At 41.3% G+C, this 13,251-nt stretch overlaps 1 protein-coding gene across 1 annotated transcript; it reads right to left on the bottom strand.

Annotated features, from left to right (window-relative positions):
* Positions 1-359: 359 nt before the first annotated feature.
* Positions 360-12,687, bottom strand: SDE2 (SDE2 telomere maintenance homolog). The gene is made up of 7 exons (XM_061625039.1): positions 12,424-12,687; positions 10,958-11,075; positions 8,411-8,522; positions 7,045-7,214; positions 5,278-5,386; positions 3,225-3,582; positions 360-1,024 (listed from the first exon to the last, which is right to left on the bottom strand). Exons 1-7 carry the CDS (start codon positions 12,523-12,525, stop codon positions 809-811), a joined length of 1,185 nt encoding a protein of 394 aa, XP_061481023.1. The 5' UTR covers positions 12,526-12,687; the 3' UTR covers positions 360-808.
* Positions 12,688-13,251: the final 564 nt, after the last annotated feature.

Below are 13,251 nucleotides of genomic sequence, written 5' to 3'. Positions count from 1 at the left end.
ATACATAAGTTGAGACCAGTCATTTAGCCTGTGGATCATTTTAACAGGTTGAAGCACGCTTAGTTTGCCTATCTCAACTCACAGATGAATTAAAGAGTTTCTTTACAAAATTAGTAGTTCTTGGTGTATCTGGCATTCACCAGCAGTTAATTAAAACCTCAATATTGGCTTGTTAAAAACACCCAAACAATGTCCGCTCCCAAGATGGGGATGTTGCTATAATAGAAGCTGGCTGGAAGGGCATGCTGCCCTGGGTTGAGGAGGAATAGCTCTCATTTGCCCATCAGTGTCCTTGCAACAAGTATTGTGTTAGAGATAATTACTCTCAAATGTGAAATCAGGTTTCAGACAATTCCACACACTGTTCATAACATTTGGATTTATTAACTATTAATATTACCACATAGCGCTCATTTTCCATCAGTCATTTTCTTCAATATCACCCAATGTCATTCAGAGTTTTTAAAAAAACTTTTCAGACAACTTTATTGCAGTTAAAAGGTTTGTTACTAATCTTAGCAAATGGGCTTACATAGGGAAAAATCCTCCCAATGAGAAGCCTACTACTATGCTCTTCTTGTGAAAAAATTATCAGGATTTGTACAAAAACCGAGGTGGCAACCAGGCTGCTGGAAGGACTTCCAATCTTTAATTTTCATCACAAAAAAGTTATTCATATATGAACTGTATTTAAAGAATACACAAATCCACCTTTGCTTTTCTGGAAAAGAGATCACTATCCAAAACTGCAATATGTAAACCTTTAAAAAGTTAAAGAACTGCAACACTGGTGGGTTTCTTTAAAAAATTATTTCTTTTTCTCTTTTGAAGGCTTAGCAAACAAAGCAGGATCAATCTGATCTCTAGACAGACCTCTCACTGAAAAAAGTCGTGCGGCTCTATCCTGTAATGTGCCCCCACATTTCAGTCCCAAAGCCATCAGTTCAACTTTTAGCTTGTCTAACCCTAGGGCTTCCAGTTCAGCAAGAGAATTGAATTGAAGCAGATCTATTATTGCAGTCTCCTAGAGAGAGAGAGAGAGAGCGAGAGCGAGAGAGAGAGAGAGAGAGAGAGAGAGAGAGAGTTAAAAAATACAGCGTTTGTGTATCTCAGGTGTGTCAGCAAAAACTGAACTAAATGTTTTCAGTCTGTGGAACTGAAAAGTTTGCTGTTTGTGTTTAAGTTATATGAGCATCCTTAAAGGACTCCATAATGCTGTATTTTTTTTAAGCAGAGGCTCTGTGGCCCTCAAGATGCTGTAGGACTCCTTTTCCCATCAGCCTCAGCCAGCATGGCCAATGGTCAGGGATAATGGGAGTTGGAGTCCAGCAACATCTGGAGGGCGCAGTTTTCTCCATGCCTGCTCTATGGTTAACAGTAGCTGTGGGTGAAGAACATCTTCCCACTTTCGCAGCCCAATAAGTGGGAGGACATTTTTCTGTGAAATTCTCAGGACCTGGGTGAAAGCTTTTATATTTTTGGGAGCATTTGTCATGGTAAAGGAAGGGCAGCAGTCTGTATTAAAAAAAACTTTAAAATAGCCACTGCCATTTCCCCCCAAAAAAGTATCTGGAAGTATGCTACATCATGATACTGCAATCAACACATTGCGGGAGAAAATGGAAGCTTGGCTAGCCACTAACTGCAGCTGCTAGTGGCCGGGAAAATTTATATGAATAAAGGTTTAAAATACAGTATACCCTGTCCTTTCCTGGTAAGGCTTCCCACTGTCTCCAAAAATGTTAAACTTTTGGTGAGGGCTGAAAAGAACATCTGGCTGTTTCTAACACTTTTGTCCACCCTTTCCCTAAAAAAGTAAAAGCTGAATGCTTTGGACCAGGGCTAGTTAGGCCACTCTGGTTCCACTGAGCCTGCAAAAGGGCCTGCAGCCTTGTCTTTATGATGAGAGTTATTTTGCAGACTGGCAGGAGGGTTGACCGCTCCTCCATGCAGCACACACACATCGATCTATATTACTTTAGGGCCAACATAGCAACCACCCTTGTTTTGGCACAGAAAGCCTCATCTTACCTGATTTTTTAAAAAATGATTTATATCCCGCTCTTGCTCCCAACAAGAGCCCAGAGCGGCAAATATTCATCAATATATTTTATACAAAAATGATAAAAGATTTTGGACCTAATTACACAAATCCTAATTGAACTGGCTACGCAAGCTGTCAGTAAAGAAAAAAATAGAAGGCTTGGAGAATGGTATTCAGCCTCTTTCGAAACTATTTTACCTTTAAATATTTGGAGCCTTTTTAATTTGGAAATATGTATCACTAATTTTAAATAGGACCCTCTTCCAAGGATGCATGCTAAAGATCAGTTGTATACATATAAACACAATATACAACCCTGCTATATACCTTAAATGACAGAATACTCATTTATCCAGTATTAAGTGTAACACTGCAGTTGCACATTAAAATTATGAGCAAAGCCAGCCTTCCTAGGAAATGTAGGTCATGAAGCTTTTTAGGAATCTCCATAGGGATTTCCTTGTATTATTTCTTTCCTCAAAACCTCTGCATTATAATATTTCTGTATATGAAAATACATGGTAAGGAAACCTATATATAGCATTTTTTTTTTACACTTAAAAGAATTGTGTCTGACACATTACACGTTTTTAGTTACAATTTAATCATAGATGGTAAATTGACAAAGAACACAAGTGTCACAAAAGGGCTCTTTCTATAGAATGCACAGTGGGTTCAGGAAGCAAAATATGCCCATCTATATTTTGGTACCACACTGCAGAATGCTCTCCCAGCAGTGACTCAGTAGGCATCCTTGCCCAATTTTCAGATATCTGACACAGAAATGTTGGAAGCTGCCTTATAATGAGTCATCTTGCTCAGTATTGTCTACACTGATTGGCAGCGGCTTCCCATGATTTCAGGGAGGGGTCTCTCCCAACTGTAGATAGAGATGCTGGGCACTGAACCTGGGACCTTCTGCGTGCAAAGTAGTTGCTCTACTACTGAGCTATGGTCCGTACCGTCAAAAAAACCTTTTCACGCCAACCGGTCTACTCACTTGTTTATACAAGATGAGCCAGTCATTTCTAGGATTATTTTGTGTTTTTTTATGGTATTTGTGTTTTATTGTACTTCCTTCATTTGCTGTACACAGCCTCAATATTTTATATGAGGGGGTGGTCTCTAATATTTTTTAAAATAAAAAAATCTCTAGTCAGAAATACTGAATCATACGTACCATGCCCAGTAACTGGCTCACAGGTTCTTGAGTACTGGAGGCATTTGCTTGCTCCCTATCCTTCATTGTTTTGGCTGCTTCATGTTTCTCAGTAGTTGCAATTTCCCTGGCAGTTCGATCCTCTATCAGATCCTTTTTAGCATCCTCCATTTCTTCTTGAGACTTCTCAGCTGCATCAGAGGCTAAACAGCTTATGGGATCCTCTGAATGGCTGCGACTCTGTTCTGTACTTTCAGCTACCTTGACATGGTTGCAGGATGGCATGGTGCAACTTCCTGATGTGCTAGGAGATTCATCATCTTCACTGTCACTGCTGTCTTGTGAACTGTCAGGATCCTCCAACCCGTCCACGCCCAACCTGTCACCATCAACAGAAATCCTTTTAAAACACACACACACACACCACTGCATGTAATTTTTACAAATGGTCTCAATAAAGCACAGAAGATAAGCAAGGGCCATGAGCATGTTTGCCCTGTAGCTATGAAAGTTCTGACCCTGAAGAGCAGGATTGGCTCAAGACATTTTGCTAACCAAGGCAAAGGGCAAAGTGGTGCCTCCCCCAGTTCTGTATACAGAAGCTGAGCAGATTGGCCGCCGAATCTTACTTCAACATTCTTCAATGCACTATATGGGAGCAGGTTAGCTTAAGGGGTGTAGAACAGGATGCACCCACAACTCTGTCCACTCACCATCCCATAGCATCTGCCACCTGAGACAGACTAATAGTAGGGCCGGCCCACCAATGAAAGTAATGCAAGACCAATTTCAGTGAAGCTCTTGTAGTACAGTAGGGCCCCACTCACATGGCAGGTTACGTTCCAGACGCCTGCCTAAAAATGAAACCTGCCGAAAAGCGGAACTCATTCAACAGAATGGTGCCCAACGCCCGAAAAATGCCGTAAAAGTGGAACAAGAGCTGTATCAGTGGGGCCTTACTCTAATTGAAAGCTGCTGTATTAGCAGAACGCTGAAAAGTAGGCCGCCGAAAAGTGGGGCCCTACTGTACTGAAATTCCATAGAAGTCATTATGGCAATGATAAAAGTGCAACTCCTTCTGAAAGTAGTCACAGTGGGAAATCCGAGATCACATGCACCCCAATTGGCACAAAACTACCACTAGACTGTTCCCATCCAATTCCAAGGAACTCATTCAAGAGCAGTACTGGCAATTACACAGCTGTAGTCATGGAGGGTCCACCAGTTGAAATACTTACACAGAATATTTTTACAATACACTACTAGATTTTTTACTGTATTCTGCAGTGAACGTAGAGAGTTCAACATACTGAACTGCTGTGGCAGATTGCTAGGTTAGAGGAGAGAACTCAGCACAGGGATGCCATTTTTAGTGGCAGCATAATTTGTAACCACACTAATATGTCATATTTACAGTCTTGAAAGGGTATGATGTATGTAAGAGTGATGAAGAGAATTTGCACTTGCATGAGTTTATAGAGCAAGAACAGACAACTTGGTGGTTCCTTACTACAATGATTTGCAATGACAAAATGTTAAGGGGGAAAGATACAGTCTTTAAAATAGTCTCTGATATTCTTGCTCTGCTGCAAATTATATTGTATTGGAACCATTGCAGGATTTTTATAATGGCTTATTCAGTTAAAGATCCATGGGACTTAATCCTCTTTGATATGGTCAGTATTTCAGGATCTTCTAGATTTTATTATTAAATTTATGTTTGAGATATTTTGCCACAATATTATTTATTTATTTGTTAGATTTATACCCTGTCCTTCCTCCCAGTAGGAGCCCAGGATAAATATGCTTATCAAGGAACAGAACACTATGAAATGGAGATTACTACAAAATAGTTACTGGCTTGCATCCAATGGGTTACTTGTGCAAGCAGAGGAGGCAGGAAAGCCTGCTTTCACATGTAGAACACTGCTTGCAGTTCTTGGGATTCATGCCATAGTTTTAAGGCCTTCCACACACAAACATACACTTTAAAGAACGCAGTTCTGATCCTTTCCCTTACAATCTTTACCATGTTTCTTTTCATCATGTGCAGTGGTCAATCTGTAATGCTTACCAAAAGCACCTTTTCTTCTCAGACGTTGCTCTTGTTTCCGGATCAGCTGGGCGCTTCCGGCTCCCGCTGCTCTCTGGTGATACCATTGTGCTGGAAGACGCTTGCATGCCTGGAAAGTGGTAAAAACAGACAACTCTTCCTTCTCCATTTAGCCCCTGACATTTCAAATCAAACATAAAAGTGTAAATAATAAAAAGAGCAGGTATAAGAGAAGTAAAAGTGCAACTCTTATTTATCTCTAAAGTCTCAATAAATCAAAGTGTTATTGAGCTTATTTTTCAGCTCTAACCATTTTACTCAAGATGTCATCAGTCATCCACATGGGTGGCAGCATACCATAGTCGTTAAGAGTGTTGGATTAGGACTTGGGGGATCCCCATTTAGCCTTTGAGCTCAACGTATGATGCTGGACCAGCCACCACCTTTCAGCCTAAACTATTTTAACGGGTTCTTGCAAGGATAAAATGAAGAGGGGGAGAACCATATGCCTTGAGCTCTTTGGGGGAAGGGGGGATATCAGTGTAATATACATATATAAAAATAAATAAAATGGCCTCCACTTTGCATTTTATTGCAACTTAATAGAGTTATGAGGGAAAAAACGCTCCACTAATTTATCCCAGCAACCTAATTACATAAGAACAGTCTGCGACATCAGGCGAAGAGACCAACTAGTCCAGCAGCCTGTTCTCAGTGGCCAACCAGATACCTGTGGAAAGCTCACAAGCAAGACCAGAATGCAACAGCACTCTTCCCCACTTTTGAGTCCTAGCAACTGGTATTCAGAAGTGTACCGCCTCCAACAGTGGAGGCAGAACATAACCATCATGGTTAGTAGCCACTGACAGCCTTATCCTCCATGAATTTGTCTAAAGCTCTTTTAAAGCCATCCAAGTTGGCTTTATCAAAATTTATCAAAATGCAACTATCAAAATGAACACTTTTAGAAATCCTTTTCATATTTACAAGCATTCACTATTGTGTTCATCAGAAGGCTATGATACCATTGAACCAATCTGTATGCAAGATGCCATTCCAAAGCCCATGGAGGATTTTGGGAATTGGTTCAATTTCACTTAGACTGTTCATGGACCTCAGAATTCAGGTTCAAAGGTCCTGCAAGGAGCTTAATATGCCTGCAGGCCAAAGCTGGCTAGTCTCTATAATACTGAAGCAGCTAAGCCGCCAATGGTAGCCAAAAGAACACATGACAAGACCTTCATGGTCAGAGCCACTGTAAGAGAACAACTCAGCTACTGAGATGCAGAAAGAATGAGAGGTCAGAAAAAGGGGTTGGATTTAGACTTGCCATCAGCAGCCCCTGGCTAACTGGATGCTTCTGCAGATGGAAGGGGAAGGAGGCAATTTTTGGCAACTCCCCCTTCTGCCCCCTAAAAAGTTTCCTTGGAGGAGTGGGGACAAACACCCAGGCAGCAATGTGGGAGGTGGAATGGAGGCTGCAGGGAGAAGAGGGAAATCACTGAACATTGACTTTTATCTTCTGCCCACAGTAGCATTCAGTAAACAGAGTGGGGGGGCCTCCTTTGGCTCCCAGTCCCGTCTATAAACGGAAGAAAACTTTCCAATTCACAGAGGGAGGTGTCTGCATCCAACCCAGAGGTTGAAAACTCAAGGCACACACACACACACAGGAGAGGTTTATCACCAGACCATGATATTGACAGGCTACTTAGTTACAACCAGCTAAGGGCCCAACTACTGAGACATGTAATCCAGTGTAAAGACCAATGATGCTTTCAGTGCTACCTTTGAGAACAGAGTCCTCTAGCCTTTCTGCCATCTCATGACACTGCTGCTGGTAGTCTGGATTAGTGAAAAAGTGTTTTGGCTCAGCAAGTCTGCGCTTCAGTCTTTCCAGACGCCTTTGTTCCTTGTCAGCTTCACGTTCTGCTTGCTGCTTCACCCATTCAGCCATCCTGTTAAGGGAGAAGAAGCCACATGGCATAGTGAGCATGTAAAGCGTGAACTACTGTAGGTGTGATGCTGGGAGGACAAGCCCTGTGCAGAACAGGAAAGCTTCATTTGCCTATGCTTCCTACATAAATACATGAAAACTTGATTTGCCCTCTAACAATAGATGAAGGGACACCGTAAGGAAAAAGAATAATCTTCCAGCTTTTCATTACCGCAGAAAAGCAGGGAAGGGTAAAAAGACACCTTGCTCACTAAAGTGATTTTACCTGCCATATTTCCAGTCCAGCCTTCACCAGAAGGTTCAGAGCAGAAATATATAAAATTAAAACCATACCAATCAAACGGCGGCAGCAATAACAGTCCCAACATACCCTTGTCAGGTTCACTCGAAACAGTCCTTCTGCAGTTCCATGTGTGTCACTCACTTCCAATACATGGTGTAGCAAGGGCCCTTCAATGAGCTCACTACTTTAATCAGGTTGGCAAATAAGCACAGAAAAGTTATTAGCTTGCCACTGTTTTACTAGCCTGCATTTCTATGCTTGGCACAGAGGAGGACCAGCAGGACAGTTAAAAACAAAAAGCGTTTTGCCAAGCAGACTGGTGGCGAAAGGATGGAGCCATCCAACTGCCTTCTCGCAGCTCACTGTGTTTTTGTGTTGATTATGAAGGAACTTTCTTCCTCCACATTTAGCCCAGAAATCAAGTGGACTAGCATAAAAGGGATGGAAAGATCTCTATCTGTCTCCTGCACCAGGCTGCTCGCTCAGCTATATGGAATTCCTGGTCTATGGCTACCTAGGTGAACTGTTAAATGCAAGACTGGTTTTAAATATGTAACCACACAGCTCTAGTTATAGAGAATTACTTTCCAACAATGCTATGTAAGCAGACATAGCAAAACCTCTGTTTCAAAAGACCAGTTAACATTATGTAATGTTTGGGTTCCACTAGTTTCTATGCCACCTGATCACGATGGCTGCATAAAAGCTATTGGAACACCATCATTATGTAATTTTAATTGGGCTTTTGAAACTGAAGGTAGTCTCTGGGACTTAGAAAGATTAAAGGTCAGACTGAATGGGATACAGTGCACAGTCAGCGTTGTCATTTGTAACTTTTTGTAACTATTAGAAAAACCCTCTTCTAATGAGATGTATGGTTATTTTCTGCATTCAAGAGGGAAAAAATGCCTCACGCTTTTTCATGGTTAACATCTCGAAGTCTCCTTCCACTAAGATCTCTGCAAGCTTCTCGATTTGTTGTCTTCTCAATTTGGGCACCAAGTGCTCGGAGCATAGATCCAAAACCTAGGAAGAAATTACAAGCTGTCAGCAGCAGAACTTTAAGAATAAGAGACTTAGAGCATTGCAGTTTAAAGAAAAAGTTTTCCAATAGCAGAAACCACAAACTGTCTCATAGACAGAATCTATTTGAACCTGATACTAAACTAGTTATCCTCCCTCAACTGAGACCAAAGATGCAAAAAAGCTTAAGTTACATTATTGAGTTTTGGAGCCATAACCCCACTCCAAATCAATTCAAATTCCTCTAGAATTTGTGACATAACTACAGAGAGGTTGACTGACAACTGCAAAGATGTCTACTCAAGACTAGACTTCCTCAACCTGAAGCCCTCCAGATGCAGGAGCTAATGAGAGGTGTAATCCAAAACATCTGGAAGGCACCAGGCTCATCACGACTGATCTCACCTTATTTTATTCTTTGTATTTGCTTTCTTCCCTACTGCTGCATACAGAAATTTGAGACAGACTGTTGTCTGTGAAGGACTATGCAATAAGCTGACATTGTTTACATGTGTTTAAGAAAACATTTTGTCCCTGTACAGCATAACCCCTATGTCTGTCTTAGCTTAGTTATAAACAGGGTGGGTCAAATATCCCACCCTCAACAGAAAGCAGCTCATTCTGGTGCAGTTTCAGAAACTTGACATTAATGAAATGCTGTCTCAAATTATTAGCATGTAGCATATTGATCACAGAGACAGTGTGGTCTAGCATTCACTAATGGTGTAACGGGAAAGCCACAAAACTTCTGGCATTCAAGAAAGTAATTTAATTTGGGCCTTGCCATCTTCTGTACTTTGCCCATTACTATACTGGACAATACATAAATAAAAAAGCCTATAATAAATGCTAGTATCACTATACTGCTTTGTGATGGCAAATTCATTTTTTCTAATAGCAATGGCTGGTATTTAAATTCTTGGAAGATATTTCAAAGCACTTTGCAGAATACATAAAAGAATACCGGGGAAAAGACAGATCTGCAGATGAGTTCTGGCTCTGAGGGATGGGTGAATTGCAAAACCACACCCTGGCTCAGTAAGGCCACTAAACTAAAATTTCACTACGAAAAGGCCCGATTTAGATGTCCAGAAGCAGGGCTGAAAAAAATCTTCCCAGCTGACATCCCAATACAGGACTAAATAAGTATTTCAGATTCCCAGGAGCCAGAATAAAATTCCTAGGCAATTAGGCAATCAGACATCTGGATTTTTCTAGAGCTGTCAGTTACTGAAAAAGCATTCTGATGAAGTGTGTATGTTATATAGGCTAATTATATTTCAGTAGTCAAATAAAATTCTAACAAATATGCCATAAACCCCCCCCCCACAGCTTCTAGTGAAACCTAAGCAGCAACTGTGACATTGTTAGACAAAACAATGTTAACAGCAGACAACAAGCAGATGACAATGAAGGAAACTGAAATGAAATGAAATAGACTGCCTTCAAGTCGATTCCGACTTATGGGCGAGCCTATGAATAGGGTTTTCATGGTAAGCAGTATTCAGAGGGGGTTTACCATTGCCTTCCTCTGAGGCTGAGAGACAGTGAGAAGCTAGAGAGAAATACCATGGGAACAGACAGATTCTGTTAAGAGGGTACAGAATTAGAATCCCTGGTTTCTAACCTCAGATACGTGAAAGCTATTGGTGGTGTCCCATGTGACAAAATGCACATTGCATATGCTCAGGAGCACCCTGTTATTCTCATACTCTAGGGATGAGTTCAGGATTTCAAAAAAACAGCTGGGCTGAGCCCGGGATCAAATCATGGAGGTAAATTCTTCTAAGCATTTTTACAGACATCTGGAGTAAGTGTCAAAGTTAAAGCTTATTATAATTATTGGAAGGACCCCAAAAGTAAACTAGTCCAACTTCAAACTAATGCAGGATATCCACTACTACAGAATCCCTGATAGGTGGCCATTCAGCCTCTACTTAAAAACCTCTAATGAAAGAGTCCCTGCCATCTTCTGAGGCAGTCTGTTCTACTGCTGAACAGCTCATATCATCATGAAGTTCTTCCTAATGCTGTTGGAATATGTACACATTTAACTGTCTTTATAATTACAAACATATGTCTTCAAACACCATCAAAAGCTAACCTCAGGATTCTGCAGAAAATCAGCACAGCAAATAAAAAAATGCACTTGAATGTTTCAATAAACATTGATTTTAACAAGAATTAGCTAAATATTTCAATCTCTTCCATAATAAGCATTGAATTCACTGTGTTAAGTTTTAAAGTGCCATTTTGAAGGGAAAAAAGCATACTGGGCTTTCGGCTGCTTAGTAGCACACTAGCCTTTATGTGTCATAGTTACATTGACAGGCTACTTGCAATGATGGAAATGATAATATGCTTCTATTTTCACTTCCAAAAGAGTTGCATCCTTTTCTAATAGATTATTTTGCACAATATTGCAACAGTGAACCAACCTCCCTTTCCACCACACAGTCTTGGTTCCAGGCTGTAAACAGCTCCTTCCTGCAGCACATCTTCAGAATTAACAAGTCGACCATCACACTTTACATAAAAGTGATCTTGAGGAATACCCTAGAAACAAGAAAGTTAGGAAGAGTTAAAAATAGACTGTAAGCAGAAATGCTATAATATTTTAGTATATAGTAAATGGCAATTAGATTATTTTCTAGTCAAGTTATTTAGAACTGTATGCTGATATGAGGAAGATGGGTAAAGAATTTGGTTTTTCTCTTTGTAAGATGCACTTGGCCAAGTGGGCATATACAACTATGTGCAGCACAGACCACAAAAAGAGTCACATCCCACTGAGTCCAACAAATCGGTGGAGCCACCATTAATATTTGGAAGTGAAAGATTCTGTTAACTGACAAGGAAAAAAAGAAAAGAACATGGGAATGATAATATGAAAACAGGTTTCAGCTAATTGATCACCCATAGCTGTCTTTGAGCAGGCCATGTTCAAATCCAATTGTCTAATTCCTTCACCCTCTAATTTTTTGATGCAACTGTGGAAAATTACAAAAGGATCCCCTTGTTCTATCATCTTTGTAAGCTTTACTTGTTTAAAGTGCAACATCTTTGGGAGTTTTTATAAGACTCTCACACACACGACTTTGGATGACACCTTTTGGGGCCCGACTATACTGAAATGTTAGTCAGCTTCCAAATCACACAATTGTAAAATCCCCCTAGATCTCCAACAAAGCCAGACTCTGTATATTTTCTGAAGGAGCTGTAAAACGTTCTCTTTGGTCTATGCGAGTTTAATCTGGTTTTTTAATCACATACATTTTATTTTCAAATGTTGTTGTCTGCTCAAGCTCTTTGGAAGAGGGCAAGAAATAGAAACCAATCATAGACCACAAAGGATTTATTTTCAGATCAGCTAACACTGGCCCCATTAATAATCTGTAGCCATCTTATTCTACAGACAATTAGTATCAAACACTGATCCGAGTTTTCTCACTTCCCCCAATACACACACACACAACTTAACAGACATTTGTTTCTGTGAGTGGTAAATAGACCAAAAAAATCTGTATTTGGTAAGAAACGACAAGATTCAGCTGCCTGTGTGTAACCCTAGAAAGCACCCATCACGCCATTTACGCTTTCTTTCACTATGAAAAGAAAGGTATCAAATCATCTACTTTCTCCTTGTCTCCAGCCTACCTAGTTTTTAACACAAAAAACATATAGGATAAGTGACCTCTGGCCCTCCAGAAACTGTTGGGACTACAACTCCATCATCCCTGACCATTAACTTTGCTATGTAGGGCTGATGGGTGTTGGGACTTCAACAATATCTCGAAGACCACCGGTTTCCCACCCCTGAAAGAACCACAAACAACCTCATTGTATTTCTTTCCGTCCTTTACACAGACACCCACTTATGTCATACGAACGCATTTCTCTGTACCTGGCAACGAGCGCGGAGTAACCCACAAACTGATCGATCTTCGGTCGGCAAAGTCACCAGTTCCGTTCTAGAAGCCAAAAGATCCCGCACCCACAACGCCATTTCGGCCTTCCTTAAGCAGCACGCCCTTCTCTCTCCTGATTTCCGGAAAAGACGCAAGCACACAGGGAGCGTTTATTGGCGCGCGCTAGTGACGCCAGCAACGAAATCAGGAAGTAGGGCACTGGGAGTTACATTGCCAGTAGAAGAGTACCCTTGCCATCTGACATCAGGGAGGCGTTCGCGCGTATGCGGAGGGTGGGTCTAGGAGGGATGTCTGAAGAAGGTAGATAAAGTGGGTGGGGGCTGGGCGGTAGGGTTGGAATTGGCCCGCTGTCAAGGAAGGGAGGCGGCAGCGAAATGGCGTTGCTGATCGGCTGGAGCTGCAGTGACTCTCTCTGGTTCATGGCGGCGCTTCAAGTTATTTACCCCATTTGAGCGAGAGCAGGCTATTATCCGCCTGGCTTTTCGTTTCCTCTTGGCTACCTCTCAGCTCATCGCCCTTCTGGCCGTACTCAGTAACTCCAGTAACCCAGAAGCTTCCATGCTCTGCAGTGCCTTGAAATTAATGCGCGCTGCTTTCCCACCATGATGAGGGGGCGGCGGGAAAGGTCTCTTGCTATTACTAACAGCAGCGAGAGAGAGCGCGTTATCTTTTTAAAAACGACAAGTTTGAGGGGGGGGGTGAGTCGAAATGTTGCAACTTGCATTCCTCCGCTTGTTTCTCTAGACGCTGAAGGTTAGTCTGCTTGGTATATTTATAAACCTGCTAAGGAAAGCTCTCTTTTC

This window comes from Rhineura floridana, chromosome 4 (genome assembly GCF_030035675.1).
Source record: "Rhineura floridana isolate rRhiFlo1 chromosome 4, rRhiFlo1.hap2, whole genome shotgun sequence".
In the NCBI taxonomy this organism is placed as follows: domain Eukaryota; kingdom Metazoa; phylum Chordata; class Lepidosauria; order Squamata; family Rhineuridae; genus Rhineura; species Rhineura floridana.
This window is presented reverse-complemented; position numbering and strand designations above follow the sequence as displayed.

Excerpts from the sequence above, each read along its gene's own strand:
- SDE2 (XM_061625039.1), bottom strand. The coding sequence starts at position 12,525 with ATGGCGTTGTGGGTGCGGGATCTTTTGGCTTCTAGAACGGAACTGGTG. Across the intron at positions 11,076-12,423 it reads TACTCCGCGCTCGTTGCCAG|GGTATTCCTCAAGATCACTT; the intron begins GTACAGAGAAAT and ends TCTTGTTTCTAG. Across the intron at positions 8,523-10,957 it reads ACTGTGTGGTGGAAAGGGAG|GTTTTGGATCTATGCTCCGA; the intron begins GTTGGTTCACTG and ends ATTTCTTCCTAG.